Consider the following 15,484-nt stretch of genomic DNA (forward strand, 5'->3'; position numbering starts at 1 on the left):
TGACTGCAACCACCTGAGGCCCCGAGAAGAGCCACCTAGCTAAGCCCAGTCGACCACAGGACCATGAAAGGTAATACTAAATTGTCATCTTCAGCCACTAAGTCTTAGGGTGTTTGTTACCCAGCAACAGATAACCAGAACACCGAGAAAAGGCTGCAGTGGCCTTTTAAGACCTGACACCCCCATTCCCACATCCCCCCGCCACAACAAAACCAACACCAGCCAGTCAGACTTTTAGTCCCTTTAATTAGGTGCTCTGAAGAAAGGGCAGAATGACAGGCAGGCAGTGGAGAAGGTGATGTTTCTTGAGCCCTGCTTGGCAACGGGTCAGTCCTCATCCTCCGGCAGCTGGATCTTGCTGGGGTCAAAGTAGTTGGATTCCATGATGGGGAGGCCATTGGCCTCTCGGAATTTAACAAGCCTCTCAGCCTCTCGGCGGGCCCACTCCTGCATTCTGGAGGCAGCAGCACGGGAGTAGACATGAGGGAGCCTCACTGGACACCAATCCCCATCTTATCTCCCCAATCCCCACTGGCACAAAGAACAGGATGCCTGGCACAGTCCCCTTCAACCTCCACCCCCACCCATTCCACTCTCTTGGACACCCCCCATGCACCTGTAATCAGGCAGATAAGCTACAAAGGTGCTGCCAAGGACCAAGACAATGGAGAAGCCAAAGAAAAAGACGACCCGCATGTTCCAGACGTCCACAACAGGGTCCTTGTCATAACCGTGGGAGTCTGGGTTCTGTGGCAAGAAGAAGAAGAGGTCAGTGAGGGCTTCCTGTGGCTCCACAAAAGCCTTATGCTGGCACTGCATAAGTTGGTCTCCAATTTCACCTCAGACCAATCTCTCCTCTCTCCTTTAATTCTTCTTTCTAGTCTTAGGAGTTGTCAACCTCCTTGCTACCACAGGGCCTTTGCACTTACTGTTCCCTCTGCCTGGAAAGCCTTTCCCCCAGATCTTGTCATGGCTAGATCTGTCTCCTCACTCAAAGTGTTGGCTTCATAATCACTTCCCTTAGGAGGCATTCCCTAGTCACCTTATCCATTACTTGTCTTAAACTACAGGAAATTGCCACTTTTATAGGTTAAAGATAGCTGAATATTGCCAATTTCCTATGGTTTCACCTAACAAAATTACCCCCTACCCCAAAGTCACTCCCCATCCACTTATCTTGCTTAACTTTCTTTCTAGCAGTTATTAGTTTACCAAGGTAGCATCTCCCCAGGTCCTATCACATTATCTTATTACATACTCAATATTACCGTTTCCAAATATTTTACATGTTTACCTTCTGTGTTCTCCACTATCATATAAGCTCTACGAGAGCAAGGGCTTTTTCTGATTTCCACACTGCTGAACCCCTAGGGCCCTGAACTGCACCTGGCATACAGCAGGCCCTGGCTCCTTATTTACAAAATGAACGGATAAATGAATAAGCATCCTATATATCCAAGCCAGAGGACAGTACTGATGAAGAACCTACTGTGTGCCATACACAAACTTCAGCATATCCCAGGGAGGCGGAAAGTAGCAATAATGATTAACACCTTCTAATGCTGAATACCAGGTGCCGGCAGCCGTTCTGAGCATTTTGACTCATTGAATTACATGAGGCAGATGTAGCATTTTATTTTCTAGAAGGTGTCCTCATACTTTCCCCATTTTACAAAGAGGCAACCACGGAGTTAAGCTACTTGACCAAGGTCACAAAGATGAATAACTGTGGGTGCTTGTATTCCAACCATGGCATTCTGATTTCAGAGTCTCTGCTATCACCACAGCACAGAGGACCTGATTCCGCCACACGTTCAGTTATGCGAGTTTGGGCAAGTCACTTAACATCTTTATGCTTCAGTTTCCTCATCTGTAGAACAGGCATGCTAACAGTACCTACTTCAAAATAGGGTTGTTTCGAGGATTAGATAAGATAACGTACGTAGAGTGTTTAGATTATTACTATTATACATGGGTGTTTAGTATTATTGTCGTTATACTATATTGCTTCTAACGTGTTCTGAGCATTGCCCACTTCAGGTTTTGATACCTGTCTGCAAAATAAAGCCAATCTCGCCCCTGGCCCTGAACTGAAGATTACTAGGGGACAAACAAGGAAATCAAGCTAGGCCAAGTTCCCAAGTCTTCGAGGATTTCACCAGCAGCGCAATCCTCAGCCGCCTAAGAACGTCCTCTACAGCGCCCGGTCCGCCGGCCCCCGATTGACCCTTCTGGCGTCCCGTTTCCACTCCCTCTCACCTTCTCATAGAGGTTTTCGTCCTCCGGATCTGGGTCCTCCTGCCAGCGTACGGTCGGTTCCGGCGTCCGCTTTCCAGCCACAGCCGACGGGGTGATCACGGCCCTGGACGAGCTGGATTCCCAGCGAACACGGGCTGCCGGGAAACGCGTCGCCGCTACTGCGAAAAGGCGGCGAGCGCACAAACCTAACAGCCCGCCCGCCATGACAGATTGTGCTGCTAGCTCTCAGGGGCGGGGACGGAAATGCGACTACGCGCAGCTGCAGTTGGCCCGAGCGCGACAATTGTCGCTCCGCCCCCGCTGCACTAAATAGGTCCCGAGTCTGGATTTGGTTTTCAAATGAAGTGAAGCGCTGAGCAGCCCTCTTTCCTTCCCTCTGTCATGGCCTCACGGGGGCGACCACTTTCCTAACCTCGGTCAGGCTAAGGAATTTCTGGCTGATAGGTCTGCTCATTTCCTTGATAAGAAAGCGTTGACATTTGGGTGGATGCAGGTCCCAGCCAATGGCACGGAGATTTCCCTCGCCCTCTGGGAAAGGGGGCGGAGCTTCCGTTTGTCTTTCATCTTCGAAGGAAGCCAAGCTTCTAAAAAGCGGGCCTCGGCGGATTGGCCAATAGCTACTCCTTTTCGCGACTTGCGAGCGTTCGGAAGGAGAGTGGGGAGGTGGCATACGCTTGCCAATCAGAGCCGGCCAGGGCTGGCCGTCGGCGGCCGGCGACCAATAGACGAGGCCGGCCAGAGCGCGCTCCCTTAGTAGGTGGATGGTGGTCGAAGCGCCGGCTCCCTTCTCGTCGTCGCCATTTTGTGCTGGTGATTGCGGCCGGCTGGGAGTAGGCGGCAGTGGGTTTCCTGGGGAGGGTAGCGCGCTTGGCGCTTCCCCCCTCCCCGCTCCTCCGCCCTTCTGCCTCCAGCCTCGGACTTGGGGGTGGTGCGGGCCGGCTCCGCTGAGCTGGGAGAGTTGGAGGAGGTGGCGGCGCGCCGAGGTGATGTCCGGGAGCCCTCCCTTGACAGCCCGGGCCGAGAAGGTGAGCGTCGTCGCTGGTCGTGGGGGCGGAGGTAAGGGGCCGGGGGCGGGCGGGTGCGGAGAGGAGGCTCGAGGGCGGACTACGGGACGTGGGCCTGGGCTACGCGCGGAACCGAGGGATGGCGTGCATGGCCTGAGCCCGGGAGGGGGTGTCTCCCCCCCCCTTTTGAGAGCGGAGGCGCGTGCGCGATTGGGGCACAGAATGGGTGCACGCGGGTTGGGGGAAGGGAAAGACCGATGGGAGTGGGCTTCCGTGGCTTACTGTGTCTGCGACACCGAACTTTATCCGTGGAGGGGCCAAGGTCTTTATCCATAGGGGAGGGGGTGTGCTATCTGCTCTGTGTGACTTGGGTACTTACCTAACCATGGGGAAGCATTCTGTGGCTCTGGTCCTTATTCTTGGGTGGGGGAGGAGGAGGAGGAGGAACAACGGGAACGTCTCTATGACTCTGGTCTTTATCCTTGCAGTCTGTGCTGTAACTCAGGTCCTTATCCATAGGGAGTCTTCCTGGGACTGGCAGCCCTAACCAACCCAGTTGCTAGGCGGGGAGGGAGCGCAAGGAATGTGTGTATGACTTACTGCCCCTTCTTTGGGAAGGGGTTCGTATCTGTGACTCTGACGCTCATCCTTTGAAAGGGCCTCAGTGTGTGATTATGGCCTGTATTCATTGTTCCTGTCTTGCGATTTTGGCCCACAGTTATTCGGGGTGCATGTCTGTGACTTTGGTCCCTATCTGTTGTGGATACCGGTGTGTGACTCTGAGCTCTTTGCCAGAGTCTACTGAGGGTTTTGTATCTGGCTCTCATCCACTGGGGCCCCTGGTTGTGATTCTAACTCTTATCCATCTGGGAGCAGGCAGCTCTGGTTCCCTGTGGCTTAAGGAGGAAGAGAAAATTGGTTGTGTGTATACATGGAGGAAAGGTGTGGTGGTAATCTAGTGTTGGGCAGGTGTTGTTACTGCCTAGCTTTGCCTGATTCCTGCTCAGAGGGTGGGGCCTGAAGATTCTGGGATACTTCTTGGTGACCCCTGGCCAGGTCACATGGCTCTGGGGACTTACTTAGTTCTCATGGCAGCCCTGAGGGTTGGGTGAAGTGACTGCCCTTCCATCCCAGCAGAACAGCACAGGGGTTGGGAACAGCCTCAAAAGGGCTCCTTTTGCCTCTGAATAAGTTGGACCCAGAGCCCTGGGGAGAGAACCACCTTGGGACCTGGCTCCGCATAAGAGACAGGGCGCATAAGAGACAGGGCTCGAGGCTGAGCCAGTTGCAGAGTGAGGGCCAAAGCTCTGTTGGCCCGGAGCCCAGGGAGACGTCAGCTGTCTCACTGCCAAGTTAGCCCCTTTACCCTCTAGGCCTTTCATGGTCTTCTGCTGTCTTGTAGGGGGCAGCCAACCTCTTGTTGGGAGGATGAAATGGCACCTGGGGCCCCATGGAAGGAGCCTGGTGGGCGCCTACAACTCCCGCTGTGAAGTCTTGCTTCCGTGCCTAATGTGCCTGATCTTAGACAAGTCATCCAGCACCGAGAACCCCCTGGGCAGGTAGCTCCAGGCTCAGACTTGTCTACCAGTCTCAGATGGCAGAGCCCTGATCACAGAATAGGTGGTACCACCAGATCTCTCTGCAGGATGCTCCCTCTCTGCTGAAGGCCCTGCTGTTTCTGTTTTATTTAAGTAAGCTCTACGCCCAGTGTGGGGCTTGAACTCATGACCCCGAGATCCAGAGTTGCATGTTCTACTGACTGAGCCAGCCAGGTGCCCCTGGCCTTGCTATTTTAGGGCTGTGGGCTGTAGCTTCATGTTTGTGGGGAAAGGAAGGAGCAGGCCAGGTAGGGGCTGCCTTCCCACTCTGGTCCACAGGAGCACCAGGAAGTTGGGAAGTAATGTCCTTGGGCTAAGGGATAGCAGAGAGCCTTGACAACAAGGGTTTCTCAAGGAGGCCCCAACTGCCTTGACCCCTTTCTTCCTTCTCCTCTCCCCAGAGTCCCTGCAGGAGGCATCACCCAGGCTGGCAGATCATGGTGGCAGCAGCGGGGGTGGCTGGGAAGTGAAACGGAGCCAGCGGCTGAGGAGGGGCCCCAGCAGCCCCCGCAGGCCCTATCAGGACATGGAGTATGAAAGACGGTGAGTTACCCACTCCCACCCCTACCAAGCATCCTAGACTTATCCCCGTGTAAGGATTGGTCCAGGAAGGTGCTAGGAGGGGACTTCCGGGCAGAGGAAACAGTGCAGCAGATGATTGGTTTCTTTTCAGCAGATATTTACTTGGCACCTGTTGTGAGCTAGGACCTGTGCTAGGCTCTAGCAGTGCAGTGCTGAGTGAGACAGATAAGACTGCAGCCTTCTGCCTCAGTGTCTCACAAGGGAGACCACACAGTTTACAGGTGACTAAGAAACAGCTTGATAGGTGCCATGGTTGGTTGTGGAGTTGGGAAAGGATCAAGAGAAAGGGAGGAATGGAGGCAGAGGCCCAGGTTTCCAGTTTGGGTGACTCAGATGTTCACCACCACCAAGGTGTGGACAGCCACTGCAGGAGGAGGGGCAGAGGTGGGTGGCAGGTGGGTGGTGGGTTGTAAGTGCCTGTGGATTCTCAGGGGAGAGGTGTGGGCTATAGCTTTGGGTTGGAGGGATGGATGGGAGTGGTCCTTTCAGAGTCAGGCATTTGTGCAGGATAAGTATGGGGCAAGCCAGGTCAGATAGTGGGAGACTTCAGGACAAGGTGGGCTGAAGCTAGCAGGATACTTGTCTAGAATGGGACACTCTCGAATGGTTATTTTTATTTATTTGTTTATTTTTCCGTGTGGTTATTTTTAAACTGGTATGAACAGGAAACAGTCGGGACACTTGGTAAAATACAGAGATCCTGGGCCAACCCTCACCATCCTGGTGGATCACTCCAGTTGATTCTCATGCAGATGATCTATTCCTGACATATTAAGAGTGCCTAGGAAAGTAGACCTAATGCTCCCAGAAAGCCTCTGTTAAGAGTCAGTAGATTTATAAAAAGTCAGGGGGGAAATAATTTTTTAAAATGTCTTACAAAGGGTTTCTTCTTCCACCACCCCCTCTAAAAATGTTTTCTGAAGAGCGAGCCCAAATTTGAGATGGGGTCATCATCTAGTGTTATTCAGTCTTCTTAAAAAAATGTCTTTTGAAAGCATTCAAGTTTTGGGTGGTATTCTCTGGAAATGCTCTGTGGCAGTTTCTGAGTTTGAGTAGGTGACATACTTCCTTCAGACTTTATAACCAAATAAAGCCACTGTCTTTCTTTCGGCTTTCAAAAGACCTCAAGTGCAGAGGTTTGAGTTAAATCATACCTTCTCAATTCAAGGTGGGTTTCTGTCATAGGTCACTGCAGGGCCTTCTCTTGCCATATTTTTTTTTCCTTTTTATTTCCAATTCCGATAGCTGTAGGCAGCTGCTCTGTCCTGTTTGAAAGGTATCCTTCTAAAATATGTAGCATTGTTTTGAGTGTCCCTGTTTTCAGTTTATACAAATGACAGAGTGCTAGAGTTTTCATTCTGTTCCTGAATTTTGTATTAGCACTGCATTTTTAAGATCTGTCTCCATTGCCATGTGTATATTAGTGCTTTGCTCCTAACTGGTCCCAAGGACGCCATGGTGTATGCCTGTTGCCTTTTACTTAATGATTCCCTCAGGATGGGTACCTGTAAGATTCATCACTTTTTTGTCTTGTAATCTGTGCATTCAGAAACCTCTGTTCCTGCCTCTGGATCGCAAAGATTGTTTTCACTCTATAGTTTTCCCTTTCACGTTCAGATCTTTAATAACATTTAAGAGTACACTTTTGAATATGGTATAAGGTAGGTTCTGGTTTTGTGTTCCTCCACATAGTAGGCAGTTTTCCCAGTACCTTTTAAATAGTCCATTCTTTCTTTATTGATTTGTAGTACGTCATCTCATTTCAAGTTCCCTCATGTACGTGGATCTGTCTTGAGTAATCTGATTTGTTTCATTGGTCTGTTTGCTTAATTCTCATGCCAGAACCTTACTGCTTTTGTTATTATGGCTTTATTAGAATCTCTTAGCTCCAACTTTGCTCTCTTATTTATCAAAGTTGATTTTAGCCATTTGCAGGACTTCTATAAAAAATGTATCAAGTCCCTCAAAAACATTCAAGAATTTTGATTAAGATTGCATCAAATTTATATATTAATTTGGGGAGAACTGTCATCTTTGTTAATTGGTGATCTCATCCAAGACCTGTATGGAGAATATTTTAAAGTTCGTTTAAAGGACATACAAGGGGCTCCTGGGTGGCTCAGTTGGTTAGCGTCTGCCTTCGGCTCGGGTCATGATCTCAGGGTCCTGGGATCGAGCCCCACGTCAGGCTCCCTGCTCATCGGGGAGTCTGCTTCTCCCTCTCTCTCTGCCTCCCCTTGCCCTGGCTCACGCTTCCTCTCACTCTCTCAAATAAATAAATAAAAATCTTAAAAAATAAATAAAATCTATGGGGTGTCTTTGTGGCTCAGTCAGTTAAGCGTCTGACTCTTGATCTCAGCTCAGGTCTTGATCTCAGGGTCGTGAGTTCAAGCCCTACTTTAAAATGAATGAATGAATGAATGAATGACATTCAAATCTGAATAAATGAAAATACAAGTCTTGTGTAATTCCTAGGTGCTTCAATAGTTTTCATTGACATCTTATTTTCTTTTATATTTTCCAAGCTTGTGTTTGCTGGGGTAGAGGAAAGCTGTTGATTTTTTTCTAAGTTATCTTACCCCTGCTGTACTGTCTTGTTATTTCTGATTATTCATTGTTGATTCTGATAGTCTTTCTAAGTAATTGATCATGCTGTATGCAAATAAATTCTGTCACTTCTTTTTCCTCACTTATAACGTTGTCTAGGACTTTAGTACCATATTAAATCGTGTCAGTGATGCTGGGTGCACAAAATAAGATTCATTTTGGCAGGTTGTAACAGAAAATCTGAAGAATAATGGCTTAAACAATGTAGTTTATTTTCTTTCTCATAAAGGACATCTGCAGATAGATGAGACATTTCTGTCTCATAAAGGACATCTGCAAGACATTAGCAGTCAGTCCCGGCCTGATAGGCAGCCCCGTCTGCTTAGCCATCAAATTGGATGTGTGCTGTAGGCTGTTAGAACGTAGCCTTTCATAAACCAAGAAAATAATCTTAGTTTGTCAAGATTGATCAGAAATGAGAATCGGGGGCACCTGGGTGGCTCAGTCAGTTAAGCATCCGACTCTTGATTTCGGCTCAGGTCATGATCTCAGGGTCCTGGGATCGAGTCCCGCATTGGGTCTGCACTCAGCACGGAGTCGGCTTGAGATTCTCTCTCTCCCTCTCCCCCCGTGCTCGCTCGCTCTCTCAAATAAATAAATCTTAAAAAAAAAAAAAAATCAGGTGTGCCTGGGTGGCTCAGTCGGTTAAATGTCTGCCTTCGGTTCAGGTCATGATCCCAGGGTCCTGGGATTGAGCCTCGCATCCGGCTCCCCGCTCGGCAGAGGGCCTGCTTCTCCCTCTGCCTGCCGTTCCCCCTGCTTGTGCTCTCTCTATCTCTGTCAAATAAATAAATAAATAAAATCTTAAAAAAAAAAATCAGTGTTGGGTTTGATGAACATTAAAAAAAAAATGAGAATCGAACTTCATAATTACGTGCTTTTTTTTCCTCCTTTTGTCCATCAGTTTCACAAATCACATTAAATTATATCCTTGCCATTGTTGAATTATACCTTCCTTGATCATGGTGTGTATGTTTATAACTTCTTATTTTGAAAAAAATTTCCAATTTTCAGAAAAGTTGCAAGTACAGTAAACTCCTGTATATCTTCTCCCCAGAACCACTAACTGTAAACATTTTGCCACATTTATTTTACCTACCCATATGCCTCACCATCCCCTTCTTCCCCCCATCTCTCTCTATATATAGAGATGCAGATACATATCTAGGTATCTATATATAGGCAACTTTTTTTTCCTGTATCATTTCAGTTAGTGACTGACGTGACCCTTAAGCATGACAGAATGTATGTCCTAAGAACAAGGACTCTCTCTTTCGTAACTATAGTACACTTCTGAATATCAGGAAATTGAACATTATTATAATACTTTTATCTTCTAAAAAGTCTGTATTTTTATGTCATCCCTTGTCCTTTATGGCATTGGTTCCCTAATCTAGGATCCTATCCAGGATCACACACTACACTGTATGGAGCAACTTTGTATTTTTGGTTCCCTTTACTTAGGAACAGTTACTAAGCCTTTCTTTTTCATCCGTGGCCTCAGTATGTTTTAAGAGCACAGGTCCTTGGCTTTGTAGATGCTTCTGAACTTGAGTTTTCCTAATGCTTATTCATGGATTGTTGGCAGAAAAATTATTTAATATGTACATTTTTAAAACACTTACATTTGATTAGGTACTGTATTATTTAGGATATTTGCATCTGTGTCCCTCAGTAAAGTGGTCTTAACGATTGCCTTTTCTAGTACCCATCTGACACTGAGTCACCATAGCCTCATGGCATGATTTGGGCAGCTTTTGCCATTTCTCTCTTTATTGGAGAAACTTGTATAAAAATTATCTGTCCCTTGAAAGCTTGTTAAAACTGAGCTTCGAAAGGGCCTGGGTTTGTAATGATCGTTTTGTCTAGTTCTTCTGCCAGTTTTGGCAGTTTATGTTTTCCAGAAATATATTCATTTTGCAGAGGTCCTCACATATTAGGATTCAGTCCAGATTTGTGGAAATGTATTATGAACAGGGTCTGTCTTTGGAAGGTATTTCGTCAAAGTGCTCTGTGGCCAATGAAAAGTGTCCTTTACAAATGTCCAAATCTGTTCTCTTCCCAGGTTTAAATAGCTAGAGTTCAGTATGCAAATTTATTTAGTTTAGGGGCACCTGGGTGACTCGGGTAAGTGGCCAACTCTTGGTTTCAGCTCAGGTCATGATCTTGGGGTCCTGGAATCAAGCTCCTCCTCAGACTCCATGCTCAGCAGGGAGTCTGCTTGAGGATTCTCTCTCCCTCTCCCCCTCCCCCCTGCTCATATGTGCTTGTGTGCTCGCTCGCTCTCCCTCTAAAGTAAATCTTTAAAAAATTTATTTGGTTTAGATGCTGAGTGTCAGAGTTCAGGGTTTCATCTGAACATTTATCAACTGTTCGGTTCTTAAATTCTGAGGACTAGAGTTCACCTATTGAGGGATAACTGTGGTAAGCAAACACATTGCTCATATCAGAAACCTTAAGGGGCGCCTGGGTGGCTCAGTCGGTTAAGCATCTGACTCTATTTCGGCTCAGGGTCATGAGATCGAGGTCTGTGTCGGGCTCTGTGCCACGCATGGAGCCTGTTTAAGATTCTCTCTCTCCTTCTCCCCCTCTCCCCCTCCCCTTCTCTAACAAACAAACAAACAAACAAAACCCTTAAAAATACGTCACTCATACCAACCACTTCTTGTCCAGGCATTTATCATAAAGAAATAATTTGGGTTCCAAGCCAAGCTCACAAGGACAAGGACTTCATTTTATTCACAGCAGTTATCCCCAGCACCTAGAACAGTACTTGACACATAGCAAATGTTACATTAATATTTGTTGAACGAATAAATGAATGAACAATTATGAAAAATTGGAAACCAACCAGATGTCTGGAAACATTTTATTTTCTCCATTTGTTAATTATCTTTGAGCTTTATGGTGTTTTTCCAGTATTTTATTATGAAATTTCAAACATACTGCAAAGTTGGAAGAATTTTACAGTGAATAACCTCTATACCCATCCACTGGATTCTACCATTAACATTTTACCATGCTTGCTTTATGACATGTTTATTTGTTTATGGTATTTTTTAACCCATTTTTAAGTTTTTACAAAGCCAGATTTATCAGGCTTTTTTTTTTTTTTTTTAATGACTTCAGGGTTTCGTCTTGCTTAGAAAGGCCTTCCCCGTTCTTGGGGTGATTCATTTTTCTTATGTTTTCCTTCTAATGTCTTTACAGTTTCTATTCAGGGATTTCAATTTTTGATTCATCTAGAATTTACTTGGTATAAGAAGTGAGGTAGATAAACAACTTTTATTTTCTTAAACTTTTTCTGTGAAGGACCAGAAAGTATTTTTGACACTGCAGACCCCGCCATCTCTGTCACAACTACTCAGCTAAAAGCAGCCCCAGACAATATGTAAATGAATGGGTATAGCCGTGTTCAAGAAAACTTTATTTAGGTGACTGGATTGGGTCCACTGGCTGTGGTTTGCTGATCTCTGGGCCAGACCGTTATTGCAACTGGTGTTTATTGACTAATCCATTTTCGCCCTGTTCATTTGAGTTGCAACCTTTGGGTTACTCTAAATTTCCATGTGTGTTACTGTGTAGTGTGGACTCTGTTCAGTTTCACTGATCTGCCCATTTGTGTTTCAATGGTTCCACCTTTATATATAATATGTTTTAGTATTTGGTGAGGTTCTTTTCCCCCTCATTAGTCTTTTTTTTTTTAAACAGAATTTTCCTGACTCTTCTAAATTGTTTCTTGTCCTTTGCTGTTACAAACAGTGCTGTTGAATGATGCTTTTGTATGTGTGCAAGTATATTAGTATATTAAATTTCCAGGAAAACTGGAGGTCAGGGTAGATTTTTAGTTTTACCAGCTATTGCCAAATTCCCCTCCACAAGGGACTGTTCCCGTTTTCACTCCTACCAGCAGTACAAAAGTGCCTATTTCCTTACCAACAGCGTCTTGCCAAACATTTGGACTTTTACAGATCTGTCGTGTTAGAAATGTTCTATCACAAAGCTTCCTTACAGAAGAATTCCAAATAATATATGTAGATACTCCACATACCAGGAGGTAGAGCTTAATTCTCCTCCTCCTGAGTGTGGGCTAATCTTAGTGACTCACTTCTAAAGAACAGAGTGTAGAAAGGGAAAAAGAGAAACTATAGTGGAGGAACCTGGCATACCCCACCACAACCACATGGTCAAGGTCAGCATCGGCAGTGATAAGTCACGTTGATATCATGGGCCCCCTTATACAGTGCGATCAGCAGGGCAAGTCACCTTTCTTGTATTCTCCCCCAAAATACCATAACTTCTAATCACAAAAACACAACAGACAAACCCAAGTTGAGGTACATTCTGCGAAATAGCTGACCAGTGCTCTTGAAAACTGTCAAAGTCATTTAAAAAAAAAAAGGCAAGACTAAGAAACCTTCACAGGCCAGAGGACACTAAGGGTGCATGATGACTAAAAGCAATGTGGCATCCTGGATTCAATCCTGGAACAGAAAGTGGATGGTAGTGTGAAAATGGGGCACCTGGGTGGCTCAGTCATTAAGCGTCTGCCTTCCGCTCAGGTCATGATCCCAGAGTCCTGGGATTGAGCCCCACATCGGGCTCCCTGCTCAGTGGGAAGCCTGCTTCTCCCTCTCCCCCCCCCCCCTTGTGTTCCCTCTCTCGCTGTCTCTTGCTCTCTCTAATAAATAAATAAAATCTTAAAAAAAAAAAGTAGTGGGAAAACAGGTGAAATCCTAATAGTGTGGAGTTTAATTAACTTCTTAGTTTTGACAAATGTGCTGTGGTTACATTTGTCCCCTGTTAACATTAGGGGAAGCCGGGTGAAGGGTATACGAGAATTATGTTATCTTTGAACTTCTCTATAAATCTAAAATTATTTCAAAACAAGTTTGACTTCATCAAGATTAGAATCTTAACATAAAAGGACATGGTTCAAGAAAGTGAAAAGACAACCCACAGAATGGGAAAAGGTATTTGCAAATCATATATCTAATAAGGGATTAACACCCAGAATAGAAAAAGAACTCCTTCAGCAGCACAGGACAACCCAATTCAGAAATGGGCAGAAGACTCGAATAGACATTTCTCCAGAAAAGACACACAAGTGGCCGATAAGCACAGGAAGAGATGCAGAATGACAAGTGTTGGTGAGGATGTGGAGAGATGGGAACCATGGTGCATTGCCGATGGGAATGTAAATGGTGCAGCTGCTGTGGGACACTGTCCAGGGGCTCCTCAAAAAAATAAATCTGCAACTACCATGTGGTCCAGCAGTTACATTCCTGGGTATTTACCCAAAGGACTCGAAAGCAGGGAGCCAAACAGATATTTGTACACCAGTGTTCGTAGCAGCATTAGTCACGACACCCAAAACAGCCAGTAGGTGGAAACACACTTGATCTTAGCCAAAAGGCCGAGAAGTGATCAGCAGGTGTCCTTCAGCAGATGCATGGCCAAACAAAGTGCTGTATGCGGTACCTACGTACATGTGCGGCCATAGCAAAGGAAGTTCTGACTTATGCTACAACAGAGATGGACCTTGAAAACATGATGCTAAGTGAAAGAAGCCAGACACAAAGTAACAAATATTGTATGATTCCACTTACACGAGGTACCGATACCGAGAACAGGCAGATCCATAGAGACTGATAGTAAAACCAGGGGAGGGGGGGATTAATGTTCAGTGAGTAGGGAGTTTCTGTTTGGGATGATGAAAAAAAGTTTCCGGAAACAGCCGGGTAGGGTTGCTCAACATTGTGAGTATATTTTGTGGTAAATTTTATGAGATCTTTATTTTACCACAATAAAAATGACTAAAAATACACAAAAAATAAATTGTAGATGTTTATTTTAAAATGGCCTGTCCAGGGGGCGCCTGGGTGGCTCAGATGGTTAAGCATCTGCCTTCGGCTCAGGTCATGATCCCAGGATCCTGGGATCGAGTCCTGCATCGGGCTCCCTGCTCAGCAGGGAGCCTGCTTCTCCCTGTGCCTCTCTCTCTCTCTCTGTCTCTTACGAATAAATAAATAAAATCTTCAAAAAATAAAAAATAAAAATAAAATGGCCTGTCCAGGGTAGTTTTAATTTTCATCCTTCATTATAAGACAGAGCATCTTTTTAAATTTAAATTGTTTGTATTTCTTTCCTGTGAATTCTGTTCCTCTTCCTCTTCCCATGCTTTTTCCCAGTTAATTTGTCCTGACTGGGCTCATGATGTTTTTTTTCTTTTCCAAGCAGAAGTGTTTTATTTTTATATAGTTAACTTTAATAATCTCTTCTGTGGCTTCTGGATTTGGGTCATAGTTTTCCCCCATTTCAAGATTATCAAGAAATCATCTCGTGTTTCCTTCTACTTTTATGGTTTCAGTTCTATTAAATCTTTGACCCATTTTATTTATTTTTTTAAAGATTTTATTTATTTATTTGACAGAGACACAGCGAGAGAGGGAACACAAGCAGGGGGAGTGGGAGAGGGAGAAGCAGGCTCCCCGCCGAGCAGGGAGCCCGATGCAGGGCTCGATCCCAGGACCCTGGGATCATGACCTGAGCTGAAGGCAGATGCCCAACAACTGAGCCACCCAGGCACCCCGACAAGTTTTATTTTTATTATTATTTTTTACTCTCGGACCGTGCATTTTATTTTTTTTTCATATTTTCCTGATTGTTTTATTTTTATTTTTTAAGAGATTTTTTTTAAGAGATTTATTTATTTATTTTACAGAGAGCGCACGCACATGCAGGTAGGGGGAGGGGCAGAGGGAGAGAATCTCAAGCAGACTCCCTGCTGAGTGTGGAGCCCATCGTGGGGCTCAATCCCAGGACCCTGAGGTCATGACAAGCTAAAATCCAGAGTCGGCCACTTAACCAACTGAGCCACCCAGGTGCCCCGATTGTTTTATTTTTGAAATTTTTTTTTCCTCATGAGAAGTGTACTCTTCAAACCCCACCCCCTATTTCTCCCGTCCCCTCCACCCACGTCTTTCTGGTGACCATCAGTTCTCTATAGTTAAGAGTCTGTTCTTGGGGTGTCTGGGGGGCTCAGTCATTAAGCATCTGCCTTCGGCTCAGGTCATGATCCCAGGGTCCTGGGATCGAGCCCCGCATTGGGCTCCCTGCTCAGCGGGGAGCCTGCTTCTCCCTCTCCCACTCCCCCTACTTATGTTCCCTCTCTCGCTCTTTCTCCGTCAAATAAAATCTTTAAAAAAAATAATTTTAAAAAGGTGTTTCTTGGTTTGCCTCCCTCTTTTTTTTTTTCCCTTTGTTCATTTGTTCCGTTTCTTAAATTCCACATAGGAGTGAAATCATGCGGTATTTGTCTTTCTCTGATTTATTTCGCTTAGCATCATACTCTCTAGCTCCATCCATGTTGTCTCAAATCTTTGACCCATTTTAAACGTATCCTGGTTTATATGTGTGAAGTATAGTCATAAG

General features: G+C 45.7%; 2 protein-coding genes across 8 annotated transcripts in view; one reads left to right on the top strand and one right to left on the bottom strand.

Annotated features, from left to right (window-relative positions):
- Window positions 1-226: 226 nt before the first annotated feature.
- NDUFB11 (NADH:ubiquinone oxidoreductase subunit B11) lies at window positions 227-2,685 on the bottom strand. The gene is made up of 3 exons (XM_045876824.3): window positions 2,260-2,685; window positions 617-747; window positions 227-454 (listed from the first exon to the last, which is right to left on the bottom strand). Exons 1-3 carry the CDS (start codon window positions 2,461-2,463, stop codon window positions 328-330), a joined length of 462 nt encoding a protein of 153 aa, XP_045732780.1. The 5' UTR covers window positions 2,464-2,685; the 3' UTR covers window positions 227-327.
- A 208-nt stretch (window positions 2,686-2,893) lies between these two features.
- The window catches only part of RBM10 (RNA binding motif protein 10), a 29,236-nt gene continuing 16,645 nt past the window's right edge, over window positions 2,894-15,484 (top strand). For 2 of the 7 annotated variants that reach the window (XM_045876762.3, XM_045876770.3), the window contains exons 1-2: window positions 2,900-3,315; window positions 5,263-5,404. In XM_045876762.3, the coding sequence (XP_045732718.1) occupies window positions 3,021-3,315; window positions 5,263-5,404 (437 nt within the window). In that variant the 5' untranslated portion in view covers window positions 2,900-3,020. Of the gene's footprint in view, window positions 3,316-5,262; window positions 5,405-15,484 lie in introns of all 7 variants that reach the window. The other 5 variants (XM_045876794.3, XM_045876804.3, XM_064573989.1 and 2 more) reach the window with 4 other exon arrangements.

The sequence above is a fragment of the Mirounga angustirostris genome, unplaced genomic scaffold (assembly GCF_029215605.1).
Source record: "Mirounga angustirostris isolate CCGP_5_RB_7025 unplaced genomic scaffold, mMirAng1.0.hap1 SCAF_11, whole genome shotgun sequence".
NCBI lineage: Eukaryota > Metazoa > Chordata > Mammalia > Carnivora > Phocidae > Mirounga > Mirounga angustirostris.

Coding starts and splice junctions, on each gene's coding strand:
- NDUFB11 (XM_045876824.3), bottom strand. CDS start 2,463: ATGGCGGGCGGGCTGTTAGGTTTGTGCGCTCGCCGCCTTTTCGCAGTA. Junction 748..2,259: donor ACGAAAACCTCTATGAGAAG/GTGAGAGGGAGT, acceptor TTCTTGCCACAG/AACCCAGACTCCCACGGTTA. Junction 455..616: donor GCTTATCTGCCTGATTACAG/GTGCATGGGGGG, acceptor TGCTGCCTCCAG/AATGCAGGAGTGGGCCCGCC.